The sequence below is a fragment of the Henckelia pumila genome, chromosome 3 (genome assembly GCF_033568475.1).
Source record: "Henckelia pumila isolate YLH828 chromosome 3, ASM3356847v2, whole genome shotgun sequence".
In the NCBI taxonomy this organism is placed as follows: Eukaryota; Viridiplantae; Streptophyta; class Magnoliopsida; order Lamiales; family Gesneriaceae; genus Henckelia; species Henckelia pumila.
The window spans coordinates 173,311,582-173,325,779 of record NC_133122.1 but is presented as its reverse complement, the minus strand read 5'-3'; the positions used below and the strand labels follow the sequence as shown (position 1 = coordinate 173,325,779).

Sequence of the window (14,198 nt, the reverse complement as noted above, 5' to 3'; positions counted from 1 at the left end):
AAAATCGGTATCACTAGCTAGCCCTCGACAAGACGATTCCAACCGTATATTTGTTTTTGCGTTTCGACCACCGGAATGCCGGCAAGAAGCGGTGGCGGGTTTCGTCGACTCACGCCAAAACTTTGCAATATGGGTGTCAATGGAAAGCTCTCGTCGCTAGGAGTCCAACCATATGCTTACTTTCGAGTTTCGACGATCGGAGGCGGAGATATGGCAGTTTGAAGTGTCGGCCAGGAGAGAGAAACGAAGTGACGGGAAAGGAAGAGGATGATGGTGATGGCATGTGATATATGTATATATATCAATATATTCTGTGTACACGTTCTTAAATGCGTGTACTCTTTTATTGACCCGATTTGAATTATTTCAACACCTGTGTGCTATAAAAATAACATATGTATTTTAATATCGTTTACTAATACATATTTTTAACACACAAATCATTATTTTTAATCTCATTCAATCCCTTGATTAATTCGTTAATCATGTTTAGCCAATTAATCTTATAAATTGGAACTGGGCTACTACATTATGCACCAACTATGGGTACATAATGACGAATGGAATACTTAGGAATTTTTTTGGATAAGCTGTAGATTTACTTACCGGTGAAATGCTAAGGTACTGGAGGAGTAATTAGAAAGAACATACGTTCGGATTACAACTCTTCGAGGTGTCCCATTTGTATACTAAGTTCTTGAAATATGAATTCAGGTTGTACATATAATAATTTGGGAATTTTTCGATTTTTAGACTTGCTGTCAAGTTGAACTAGAGACTTGAGAGATGTCTTCAGACGATATGTAGGAATTGTTTCGTACTTAGAGACTATCTAATCCAATAAGTGGTTAATAGATCGTGGTATGTTTTGACTTCAAGGATAAATATGGATTACTTAGTCGTTGCATCTGAGATAGAGAAAATTGGATAAATCTATTGGGAAATTTTAATTAAGAGTTAAACTTTCAGTAGAATCAAAGACGCTAGAGATGATCGTATAAATTGGTGAATGGATATTTGGGATCTGTCTAGTCACCTATTTGGATTCTATATGTTATCGGATATTATATTGGAACCGAACAACAATTTATGGGTATATTTTCTTATCAAGGATTGGATTAGATTTATTTATGGAAATAGGTCGATCAATCCTAAGCTGAGGAAAGTCGTTGGTTCCACTTGAAGGTTAACCGAACTAGAGTCGTTGCTTAAGGAAACTTTTAATTATCCTTAGAAGCGTTGTGAGATGCAGTAATTAATAAGGGATTGGGAATAGTCCAGGATCATTAAGCGTAGCACTGCTAATAACTGTCGTAGACCTTTAGAGTCTCAGAGTGGTTATTAAGTTGTTCTTGAAGGTATCATTATTCCGTAATATTAATGATTTGGGAATATAAGGAAATTAACTTGTTTTGTCGGCCGTTATGTGACTGTCGAGGTAGAATTGTATAGTCCCATAGCTATCCTATTTAGAAAAATTTAGTGATAGTTGCTAAGTATTTTGTGAATTTGTGAATTTCTTAAAAGCTCGAGTTGTATATTATATGAGTTAAGTTTAATTGGTAAATAGACATTAAGCCTATCTTCGATGTTAGAAATTTTTTAAGTTATGGTCGAGGTCAACATAAATTATTTATTGGTTATATGGACTTTATTTCTTGGAACTCCGACATAGGATAAGGTTAGAAAAATGTAGGTTGTGCAATAACTTAAGATCAAAGAACTTGTAGGTTGTAGAACTTATCGATGTGGTAGGATGACGTTTTCAAGTTGATAAATTTACATTGAAGGTAAATTGTGGAGTGATAAATTTGAGGATAAGACCACTTGGGAGATGTAGGGATTGTAAATTTTATATTGCAATAAGAGTTAGTCAGATCCTTAATGATATAGATATCAGTAATTATCAGAGTGCGCAGCGAAAGCTGATTTGTGCCAACTCATGTGGGTGAAAAGTTGGAAAATTTGGTGTTGATCTGGTTTAAGGTATTAGAACCTAGTTAGTAAGTCTTGAATTTCAAGGGCGAAATCCCATTTAAGGGGAAAAGGAATTGTAGTACCAAAAATCTAATCTACTAAATCGCATGCACTTAATTTAATAAATCTTAGGATATTATAATTTCAAAGTTTAATTGATTTAAATTTTTTATTTAAATTATGTGTTAATAAAATATTATTTATTTGTTCAAATAATTTTATTTTACTAATTAATTAATTAGTGCATTTAATTGTTTAAAGTTTATTCATTTAAAATATTTTATTATACTACTTAGTTGTGTTACAAATTTTAAAGGTTCAAGATTTATTTATCTAAATGATTTTATTTTACTAACTATTTAACTAATATTTTTAATTGTTTAAGTTTATTTGTCAAAATGAATTTTAATATGCAACTTAATTGTTTTAATATTTTAAAGGTTTAAGCTTGCATATTTAAATAATTTTAATTGTTTGATTTGTTCTTTTAAATGATTTTAAGTATTTAGCTTATTTGTTTAAATATTTTTGAGCGTCCAACTTATTTTTTTTAAATAACATAAGTTAGAGGTTAGTTATTTTAAATTATTTTTAAAATTATTTTAAATGACTAGCTTATTTATTAAGTCCTTTTTAATTGTCCAAATCATTTTAAATACTTTTATTTCCGCTTGTGTATTTATTTAAATAACTTTCAGTCGTTCGTCAAGTTTGTTTAAATTATTTTAATCGCTCTGTTTATTATTTAAATATTTTATTTATCGTTGTGACATCAAAAAATTTAAGTATTGAAAAAATTAACATTTTCAAAACCGGTAAATAGAATTTAAGTATTTAACTATTAAATTTTAAAATTTGAGTATTTGCGAAATTTGGGCCTATATATATATTTACCTATATACAAAAAAAATGCAATTTAGGCCCAAAAGGAAACCCAATCTTAGAAGCCCGTTTCTCGGCCCATTAAAGGATTTTTACAGGCTCAATTGATCGGTCCATTTGCACTTCCCCTTCTCTCCAAGCCATTAGCCGATGGCTCACCATTTCCTCTCCGTCTCCCTCGCGATCAACATCCACAAATTTCTCCTTTCCACTTCCACCTTTTAGCAGCCTCTACAAGGCATTTGTCCGGCGAGATATTCCTTCCAGGCGAGCAGCTCGAGTTCCACCATCCTCCCTCAACTCGATATTCACACGGCCGAGCTCCCTACCCCCCAATTTTGATTTGTTCAGTTTAAGGCAAGAATATGAGTTTATTTGGCCACCAAGTAGATTATTACGTCGTGCGTTGTATTTCTTGCTTGCATTTCAATTTTTGTCGGATTTATAAAGCCTACTCGATTTCTGGTGTTTTGTTCTGCGTGAATAGCTAGCTCATCGAGAGTTTCAAATTTTGTTTGGTGTATTGATCATGCTATTAATCGATATTATTGTATTTTGGAGTTTATTGAACATTCATTTGTGAGGCTCGGTTATTTTTGCATCGGCCCCTGTTTTGAGAGTCTTGCATTGTGTTTGAGTATATGTTGATTCAAGTTCTTGATTGTTGTTTGAATGTTTTATTAGGGGCTACCATGGGTGAGAACGTAGCTCACATGGTAGTGCTTAGGTGGTGTGAAAGGGCTAGCAAAATATGAGGTAAAAGGCTATTGGGTTGGTGATGAAGGGATCGGGTTTCAGGGGAAGGGGCAGGGACTGTTGTTTCAGGCAAAACTAGGCTAGGGGAAAGCTCTCCTAGAGATTTGAAAGGGTCTAAGAGTAGTCTTGGTCTAAGTCTATAGGTTTTTAACATGAGAGTTCAATTTGTAGGTGTCTAGAAAAGGGAATGAACCTGAAATTTTGTTGTGCAGAATTTTGTTTTGGTTAAGGGCTGTCCGGAATTAATTTTTAAAACAGTGTTAAAACTCGAGTTTTGGGCAAGGGCTCGGGTTTGGAAATAGTCTAACATGTTAGGAATATGTCGTTTCAAGTAAGAATCAATTCGATTAAGTCTTTGTCGAGTTCTAAGCATTTGAATAAATAGGTGCAGAATTCTAGACTTATAAGCTTGCTGTCCGAAATTTGAAATTTATAGCTTGGTTAGGTAAAGAAAGGTGCATTGAGGATGACTTCTTAATTTAGTTCTAAGTGTGTGGGAGTCGTTGTTTCAAGTTGTACTCTTTTTTATAAAGAATCGAGCAAGTTACATATTTTACGGGCGAACCTCTCCAATTTGCCTTAAGCGCTACATTATGGTTTAGTTTTCCCATCCTTTGATTTGTTTCCTAAATCACCATCCCGGTCGTCCTTGTGTGAGTCATTTGCATGATTATCGTTCAAATATTTACATGTACGTCATATTTATATATGCATGCTAAGTCTCATATTCATGAATGAAAGAAAGTATTTTACGAACAAAGTGAGATGATTGTGACTACATTTATTCATGTGTATGTGTGGGGCTAGGACACGTTTTCGCCTCTCTTACCAAATCATTATGGGTTTCCTTACCTTAGCATGTGTTCGTGTGGGGCTGAGAGATATCTTGGCCTCCCTTACCAAATACAGGGCAAGATTGGGTTGGGTGTTATCCTGACCTCCTTGCGGCATAGTTCACTGCAGCCATGATCATGATCGAAATCACAGAGTCACAATTCAAGGATCTAAGTTCACAGTTTCAGTTCAAATCATTTATGACCATGTTTCAGCTCAGATTATTCAGTTACATTGCTCATGTTCGACTTAGCCATGCATATGTTTTATTCATATTCACTTCATTCTTTTAGAAATCATTTGTTTAAGTTAAGGGCACAAAGTATTTTAGTACAAGCTATTTTTAATCTGCGTGTGCATGTATTTATGTAGTACTTGTTATTTCCCCCATATTCTTGCTGGGCCCCTAGGCTCACTACATCTACTTGGTGCAGGTTTAGGTTATCATTGAGATTTCGGGGCAGGACTATCGAGTGGACTGTAATGCGGGCACGGCACATCCCTCTGACCATGCAAGTCTTCCGCAAAAGTCTATTTTAACATTTTATGATCTTTTATTCTGTTACTTGGATTAATGTAAACGTAAATATTTATTGATCGTCTTTGGGCATGTAAGTATCAAAGTATATGATTTATGGACTTTGGAAGGCCGAATCTTTTTCTCTGGTTCTCGTTCATTTCTCGGTCTGGTTTATTTGGTATTGTTGGTTGCATTTTAAATTTGTTGTCTGTGACAGGTGGGTCGTTATATAAATAGATAGGTCATGCCGAATTTTTTTTAAAATCCACATTTTCATTATTAATTAATTTAAAATAAAGGTCAGGGTCGTTTCACAAATATAAATCTCATAATCAATAAAATAAAATCAATTCTAAAAAATCCAAAACAAACATCCAAGTTTTCTACATAAATTTGTCTGGCCCAATCACGTGGGCCTTGATCAAAAAGAAAGAACTACTCAAAGTTCAACATAATTCATAAACAAAAGTTTTTAATCCAAAACATCAACCAAAAATCAAAAATAAAAGAAAGGAATAAGATTAGTATCAAAAGATGATGTTGGCCGCCTCCTTGCCTTCAAAACCCTTCTGTCACCCTTAATCTGATGAATAAGTCAGTATTTAAATTTCCAAGGATCCCCAAAAGATAGCATCAAACCCGAGCAAGAATTTCCAAAAATAAAAACTCTGTATGCGGGGCTCGCTCGATCGAGCACAAGGTGCGCTCGAGCGAGCAACTTTCTGCCCGAGATTTCTCACAACACAGACCAAGCGCGATTTCTCCATTTTGATGCGCTATCGCGCTTCTTCATCAGCCAACAACGCATACCAAGGGCCTTTCCATAGCGCAATCGCGCTGCTTTTATTTCTATTTCACATAATGCGCATCTGCACTCTTCTTCGCGCAATTGCGCTCCCCTTGTTCTTCCCAGCTCGCGCAAAAGCACCTTAAAATCCGCAGATGCACTTTTCTTGTTCTCTTCACTTAAGCGCAGATGCACTTCTCCTCTTTGTGCATAGATTTGCTGATCCATGGTTGCTGCTCTTCTTCTTTCTTGTTCTTTACGTGCAGCTGCTCATCCATCACAAAAAGAACAGCTTCTAAGCTCTTCCATGTGCAGCTGTGCTCCATGTACTTCACGGTGCACCACATATCAAATCTCTTCACGTAAAATGTCGAGTTTCCTTCTATGTCCTGTAAATAAACCAAGGGAATGATGTGAAGCTAAAATGCACGAAAACACAAATAAAATAATATGAACGCATACAAAATAGACATAAAAATATCACAAAATAATGCATGCAAAATGCACTTATCAGTGACCATGTATTCTTGATGGTGTTGCATTGGAAGAGAGTGATGAGGTTTGGAAAGAAGGGGAAGAAGAGTTCAAGGTACATAGGACCTTTCGAGATCTTGGACAAAGTTGGGGCTCGAGCTCATCGATTAACGTTGCCTCCAAACTTGACAAACGTAGACAACGTCTTTCAAATCTTCATGGTGAGGAATTATGTTGCGAATCCTTCCCATGTGATTCGCCACGAACCAATACAGTGAGAGCCAGACTTGTCTTACGAGGAGATGTCAGTTCAAATCTTGGAAAGACAAGTTAGGAAGTTGAGGAACCGAGAGATTGGAATGGTGAAAATTCTATGACGTAAACAATTCGTAGAAGAAGCCACATGGAAAATTGAGGATGATATTCGTTGTCGCTATCCAGTATTGTTTGGTAAGTTGAATTTTGAGGACGAAATTATTTTTAAGATGATATAGTTGTATGGTCCGAAAGTCCACTATCTCACTCACGAAAATTTTAAATAATATTATATGGTTTTATGCATTTTATTTATGAAATTTAAAAGTTATGTTTAATTTATGTGATGTTATGTATATGCCTGATGTTTAATTTTTTGCAAGCTAGTTTAGTGTTTTCAGGTTTTGTATTAATACTGGACTGAAGGAACGAGACTAGCGTCGAACGAGGTCAAGAGAAAATATTTTTTTATGATATCTAGATTTAAAGTTTGTGTTTGCAACTAATGGGCCGACTTTCAAGCCCATTAGTTACAAACTGTAACGCCCCGAAATTATTTTAATTGAGTTTATTTGAGATAATCAGGGATTTTAGAAGTCGAGGGACGTTTTGATATTTATGAGGGACTATTTTGCAATTTTCGAAAATTTCAGGGACTAAAATACAAATTTGAGTTTTTATATATTATCTTGGCTTAGTGGGATTGACTAGTTTTCTCTTTCTCATTCCTCCATCTTCATTGCACGGTTCCTCCATTAGAGAAGAAAGAAACGACAACTCAAGCTTTTCTTCTTCCAGGTTTGCTTGATCCATCCGATAGATTTTTAAACTGAAGGCAGATTTGCGATCCCGGCTGCGAGAGCTTCGTTCCATCGTAAGTTTCTTTTCGATCAGATATATTTATTTTTTTGGATGTAGTTGGAATTCGATTCTTTTCGGATATGATTTTCTTGAGATAGTTCTTATCGTTTATTCTCAGACGAAATTGAAAATGAGCGTCGTTCGAATTTGTTATGAATTTTCTTGTGTTTTTCGAAAGTTTAAGTTTTAAGATTTGATGGGTTTGAGTCTCTATTGATGATTTGGTATTGATTTGAGTTGGTATCGATATTATACTGCTGTCTGTGTTTTCGGTTGATCAAAAAATAGGCGTTATGCCGCCAGTTTGAGTTTTGGAAATTTTGATTCGTTTGATTGTTAATTCAGGGCCTTTGTTTTAGATTGGTCTGAAGGCCGTGGAGTTCGGAGTGGACAGAATTCGTATCATTTGAAGATCGAAGCCAGTATAGTATCGGTTTTCTTATTATCGATTAGGAAGTTGAATGAGTTTTGAATAAGATTTTATTGCTTTACAGATTTGAAGATTGTGAAGCACCGAGAAAGGTATAAGACGACTTTGGATGGAATTGGATGATTAACTTGAACCTGGATTGATTCGAGTGTGCTAGAGAAATCACATACTTGCATGTCTATGTGAATTACTTGAATTATTTGAGTGGGTGTTTTAGTTTTCATATACATTCATATTGAGCCGAACGTTTCGTTCCTTTTGAATTAGACGATCTGGGATTATAGTCGAGTGGCACTGGTAGGCTTTACAGTGGCCGATCAACTCTCTATTGAATGCCTCGGAGTCTGGAGGATTGGAGTATACATCGTCCACCTCGAAAGGGGAAGTCGGTGTGATTGTTGTGATATTTCATCCTCGGGATCCCAAACCAGAGAATAAAGGAAACGATTCACCTTTTGATTATCCAAATTGATAATCTAACCTTTTGAAGTCATGCATTCATTGCTTTCATTTTGGATATTTGGAAGTTGATGTATTTCATTTTGAAATGCCTATTTGATATATCATGTTTTTCTCTTTTACTGGGAATAGTATTCTCACCGGTTTATCCGGCCGTTTTCTTGTCTTTGTATGTGTGGTTGGCAACAGGAGAGGCAGGACCGAGTCAGAAAACGCATGGCTAGGTGGTCGAGTGGATAGAGTGAGGGCTTGGAGTTGGTTTTGTTTTGGAGTTGATTTATTTCAAACTCTTGTTTTGGATTGTAACTAGAATCGATGCTTGTTTTATATCGGTGTATTCAGATAACTTTAGAACTATCTTGTATCGAACTTCTTGTTTCGACTCTTGTATGTGCATCCGAATATCTTGTTTTTGAAGGATGTTAGTTGGATCGTCCCGGTGTGTTTCCGGGTGTTATAATACACTTTTGGAGTTGTTTTCGGAGCTGAAACAGCAAGAGCAGCGTGCACGCGCAGCCCGGAAACAGCAAGGCAACTCCGAACAGGGCGCTATGCGCGCCCGCGCGCCCTCCCCTTTTAAAAAAATTGTCGTTTATCTTTTACGTCTCGATCGTGGATTGCTTGATTTTATTATGTTTAGATGATTAGAATTCGGGTCCTCATACAAACCAAGTGGACGTTCATTCTTTCTCAATCACGCCGCCTACGTCCCATCTCTTTTCCCCTTTCACATTCAAATCTGTGTACAAAGCTAAGTCGAGTTATGCACTGTTCGAGGCTAGATCGCTCCCAAAGTGCAGGTTAAATCCAAACATCAACAATCAGACAAGTTTTTAATGTTTGAAAACTATCATTCAAGAATATAGTTATTTTTACCATGAAAAATTATGTGTATTGCTGTGTATATATGTATTATACATGATTTATGAGAGTTTTAAAGATCATGAGGTAAATAATGAAGCGTGATTCGTTCTCGATGTTTTGTGTGCAAAGGTCTAAAGAAGTTTATGGATTTTGATGTGAAAATTAAGAATTTTGGTGTGTGTAGGGTGTATATGGAGTTTTGAATCAAACTTTTGAATGATGAACCATTTTGAATGAATTTTATCTAAGTTTTGATGCTCTCTGGGTGTATACTCATTTTTTTCAACGTCTGGGTGAGTATTTTTTAAAAAAGAGTCAAGTGAGTCGAAAGGAGTCGTTTTAGTAATTCTTTTGGCCAAGCAGCGCAGTGCCGACCTGCCTGGGAACCCCAGGCAGATCGCCTCGTGCCCAAGAGAAAGTTTCTGGTGCCTAGGCGCGAGGGCTCGAACTGGGCGGGAGTTTTCTCAAGCCCAAGCGCGAGCTTGCACGAGGGCGAAAAATTTTTCAGCCCTAGCAATAAAGGTTCTGTCTAGAAATTTTCACTGCGCGCATTTGAGGTCCTAAATTCAAGTTTATGATCTTTTAAACTATTTTTGCATATTTTTACCTTTTAAATAAATATTTTATTTCTGTAAATTATCCCTGAATTTTTTAAAGATTTTGTATGTTTAGTGGCGCCTTGAGTTTTTAGACGTTACAATAAACTAGAAGAAAACTCAAGTTAAGTGTTGAGACATTTGAACTAAGATCTATACAATGTGAATATTTTTTTTTATGTATGAAATATACTTTTAAAGTAGAAGAAACACATCGTAGCACATGTTTCATAGCACGTGTGCTTAAGTGGCCATTTGGAAATGAGTAGTTTAGTCCCAACTCATTGTGAGATGCATATGTTTATATACAAACCGAATATTTTTGGGACAAGAGATACGCTGATTAGTGTAGTAAAATAAATCTGGAAAATAGCGAGTTGATTGTCCACATAATATTTTTTTATTGAGATGCAATATATCATTAATTGGTGTATGGCTGTGAGCTCTTATTTAATATGCTCGTTGGCCACACGATTCATTTGCTTGTATGAAATTGGTGGTATATAATTATGATACATCTCTGTATGATGTCTCGCTCTCATGTGCGAGTGGAAGATGTAAGAAATATAAAATGGATAAACAAATCACCCATGAGGGCTGAACCGAATCATGTGAATTCAGATATTAAATTGGAATTCTTGGAGAGTAGTTTCTTAACTAACATTTTGACTCTCATTAGTTTAAATAATAAAGATTAACCTTCATAATATAGAAATAAAAGATGGTGGCCGAGAGACTTCATTCAAATTAATATTGCAAGCAAAATCATATCACAAGTTTAAGCATTTGGCTTGTGCAAATCGATTCCTTTATGTTCCTGATCGGTGTTGAATCATTGAGGTATTACTACCAAGGAAAGAAAGATTAGTAAATCAGCTACAAACGATCTTATATCGAATCATGTTTCATTCGATTTGTTTCGACATATTCGAGTTTGTTTTCCGTCAACGCTAAAACAAATAAATAAAATACTTAATTCGCACCAATAAAAAATACTAATCAAACGATAGCCCTTTCTAAGCCCTATCTTTTATTTATATAATTTTCAAAATCATTTCTTCGATTAACTTGGTTCCCGAAGAAGGGATGAAATCCATTATTTACTCAACTTTGTGTTAAATTTCCTGCTATGAAGATTTTGAGGTGACTCGCCATCGACTAAATTTCAGGACTCGCCCCTCAAAAGAAACAAAACTTTAGATATGTGATGCAGTGAAACTTACAGCCTTTGACATGCCTCCCTTGTTGGAACAATATAATAAATATCTCCCTGCTTTATTGTTGGCCAAAAATCATGCAAACTAAAATTCTGGACAACTGGTCGTTTACATGCTATGCTCCTGTTGAAGCAAAGGGTATTTGGGCATGTGTACACCAATTTAAAGTGATCCTATGAATCATTACAGAGGAGAAACAAGAGAAGAAAAAAACGAGTATACACCCAGAAGTGTGTCCCTTTGCAAACATTGTATGTTTATTCCATAGTCCAGGAAAAGCCAACACATAAAGTTAAATTGATTAGGCGACAAGCAACAAGCCCACCTCAAGTACGAACAATAACATAAACTTCAATATCATTTCTTGGTGGAAAACGTGAACATCATGCAATGCTCATACATCTCTCCAGGATTAATAATCTGTGAAGGGAAATTTGGGTGATTAACCGAATCCGGAAATCCTTGAGTTTCCAAGCATAAAGCTGCATGAGATTGGTAAATACATCCACCTTTTCCCGTCACATTGTTGATATAGTTACCGGTATACAACTGCACTCCAGGAGCATTGGCTGATAAATGCATCACTCTTCCAGATCTCTTATCGTAAACCACCGCTACAGGCTTCATTTTTCGCCCTTTACGACCATCAACCACATAGTTGATATCAAAGCCCTTGGAGCCCTCCGGGAGATCCTTTATGGGCCCTTTTATTTCTCGGGGTTTACGAAAATTATACGGAGTATTCTCTACTGATACAATTTTACCAGTGGGTATGAGTTGTTTGCCAACAGGCGTGATGTGTGATGCGAATATCTGCAGCCTATTCGAGAGTATATTCCCACTGTCATGACCGCCAAGATTCCAGTAGCTGTGTTGGGCAAGGTTCACAGGAGTTGCTATTTTTGCAACTTTTGCCTTCATGGTTACACTTAATTTGTACGGTTTGACAAGAGCATATGTTACAGAGGCCTCAACATCACCAGGGAATCCTATAGGAGACAAGAACGAGGGAAAGAAGAGTTTAGACACAGTAAAACTGGAATCCTGGCTAAATGAAAGGGTTGTGTTAAATTACCTTCTTCGCCGTCAACACTGTGATACCATAAGGTAATGTAAGGAGATTCTTCATGTTTCTTGTGCTTCTTCACCTTCCAAGCAACTTGGCTGAATCCTTTTTTCCCACCTGTAAGCAATTTACAGAACAAAAAATTGAAAAGAAAAGCTAAACGAGATGCATTATTCTATCTGAAGACTCCATGTCTTCCATGTACTAAAAGATGGAAGGACAGATACAAACGATTAAAAATAAAGTACCGTGAAGCATATTAGATCCCTCGTTAGCATCAAGCTTATATAGAGTTCCGTTTAACACAAACTTAGCACCACCAATACGATTAGCAACCCGGCCAACAATGGCTCCAAAGTAGGAGCTATCATTCTGCAGCCATGGGATCAAATCCATTTTAATAGCATACGGGGGAAAGGTTTTGAAGTAGCTAAAGTTATGCAAAGTGCTATTTTGACACAATCATAATAAAACATAACATACAGGCAGCATGCATTTGAGCAAGTACCGGAAACAGATATTGAGTACATCATACATGAGGCAAACAGAGTGGGGACAAGCACTCAAAAGCCCCAACTCACATAATAAAAAAAGTAATAATAATTTATCTAACCATAAACGTTTCACCTTCTTGGTAAAGATTCGAGTTCCCTCAACCAAGTGGTAGAATAAGGACATAATAATTCCTCTGTCACGACAAATGGAAACAAAAGAAGGGTCTTTTCCAAGATTAAAAAACATGTGAAAACTTGAAACCTTGTGACCAAAAAACAAATTGAGATGTTAAAGAATAATGGTCATCTTCAACAAATATCCATGACCATAATCACAACAATGGGAGAAATGTGAAATCTTGAAATATTTTGACCAATGACTATGACCACATTGACCAGAGCCAGCAGATTCACTTTCATATGAGAAAGTCATCAGCATTACAAAATGTAATGGAAACAATTAAAACAAAAATACCATATACTCTTTGATTGTATCATAGCCAAGAACAACGTCTGCTAACTTCCCTGAAAAATCATGGACAAATTGCTTCTTTAAGGCACGTTATCTCAGAAATCCGAAACATTAAACCTGAATTCCAAGAAATATAAAAATGAAAAGGAAAAAAAAAAGAAAAAGAAATCGGAGCACCATTCTTATCAGGAAGAATAACAGAGACGATTCTTGCTCCATAGTTGGTCACTTTAACAGAGAAATCACCTTTCTTGATCTCATAAATCCCCAGTTTTGAACCACTGACAAAACCCAAAAACATGAAACAAAGTAGGATCAAAATCTTAGGCATTTCTGAATGCCGTCCCCAGATTTTCTTGAAGTTAGAGAATACTGAAATTAAAATAATGGGATGTGCATAAAACACTTATTAATCCCATGAAAATGAAACGAATAAAAAAGTAGAATATCCATCTGAATGGAATAAGGTAATAAAAATTAAAAAATGAGAGGATGAGTTGGGAAACTCACTCTTCGGTGAGGACCTTGAGTCAGCCTGGCTTGTTTTATTAATGGGATTTTTATGTGCGAGAATAATCAAGAAACGGCTTATCGTTTTGACTCCTTGAAAATTACTGCTATGAATTTTAAAGGCCACGCACGGCAAATCGCTAATCTTTTTCTTTATTCTCTCCAACACAAGAATATTTAGAAATCTGACTTATTTTATTTTTTCTCGTGTCAATACTATTTAAGTAAATATTTATAATATGTATCTTACTGAATTTGATGATACAAAAATTTTAACACGGTTTCGGTATGGTAGAAAGAATATTCAAATCTTTCACAATACGGTCGGGTCAGGCAAACGTAAGTCCACACCAAACGTGGTCATCTCAAAAGCCCGACCAGCTCGGTAAAATGTAAGTCAACGCCTGTGAGGCCTCGAATGCTAATCTCATCTTGGGGCAATTAATCATTAAACATGATTCGTGGAACGAGGATCAAAGATAAGTAAACAAGAAATTTTTTTTTTAAATGAGTCGCGCTCGAGCGGTCAAAAACAACCGCTCGGGCGCGCCCCTTGTTACCAAAACAGTAACGTAAATGCTGGTTGCGCGCGTGCTGCAAAAATCAGCGGCGAGGGCGCTTCTCACGGCAGAACATGCTCTGTTTTTCTACAGCAAAACTTGATCATTCAACTCCTTTCAATTCATGGTCTATCAAGTCTAAAACATGCATTGATCTATACAAGAAGGTCTCATCATGTTTCCA

At 36.1% G+C, this 14,198-nt stretch overlaps 1 protein-coding gene across 2 annotated transcripts; it reads right to left on the bottom strand.

The window, feature by feature from the left end:
• Positions 1-10,975: 10,975 nt before the first annotated feature.
• LOC140891215 (uncharacterized) lies at positions 10,976-13,525 on the bottom strand. 2 transcript variants are annotated; one of them, XM_073299587.1, is made up of 7 exons: positions 13,455-13,525; positions 13,122-13,225; positions 12,948-12,997; positions 12,606-12,697; positions 12,227-12,350; positions 11,988-12,095; positions 10,976-11,901 (listed from the first exon to the last, which is right to left on the bottom strand). In XM_073299587.1, exons 4-7 carry the CDS (start codon positions 12,654-12,656, stop codon positions 11,270-11,272), a joined length of 915 nt encoding a protein of 304 aa, XP_073155688.1. In that variant the 5' UTR covers positions 12,657-12,697; positions 12,948-12,997; positions 13,122-13,225; positions 13,455-13,525; the 3' UTR covers positions 10,976-11,269. The 2 variants fall into 2 exon arrangements, with proteins under 2 accessions (XP_073155688.1, XP_073155686.1); XM_073299585.1 differs by lacking the exons at positions 12,606-12,697; positions 13,455-13,525 and having other exon boundaries at positions 10,977-11,901; positions 13,122-13,444.
• Positions 13,526-14,198: the final 673 nt, after the last annotated feature.

Bases quoted from the DNA above. Each gene is read 5' to 3' on its own strand.
- LOC140891215 (XM_073299585.1), bottom strand. From the start codon at position 13,275: ATGCCTAAGATTTTGATCCTACTTTGTTTCATGTTTTTGGGTTTTGTC. The intron at 12,351-12,947 runs GTATTTTTGTTT...CCATGGCTGCAG, and splicing joins ATACAATCAAAGAGTATATG to AATGATAGCTCCTACTTTGG. The intron at 12,096-12,226 runs GTACTTTATTTT...AATTGCTTACAG, and splicing joins GGGATCTAATATGCTTCACG to GTGGGAAAAAAGGATTCAGC.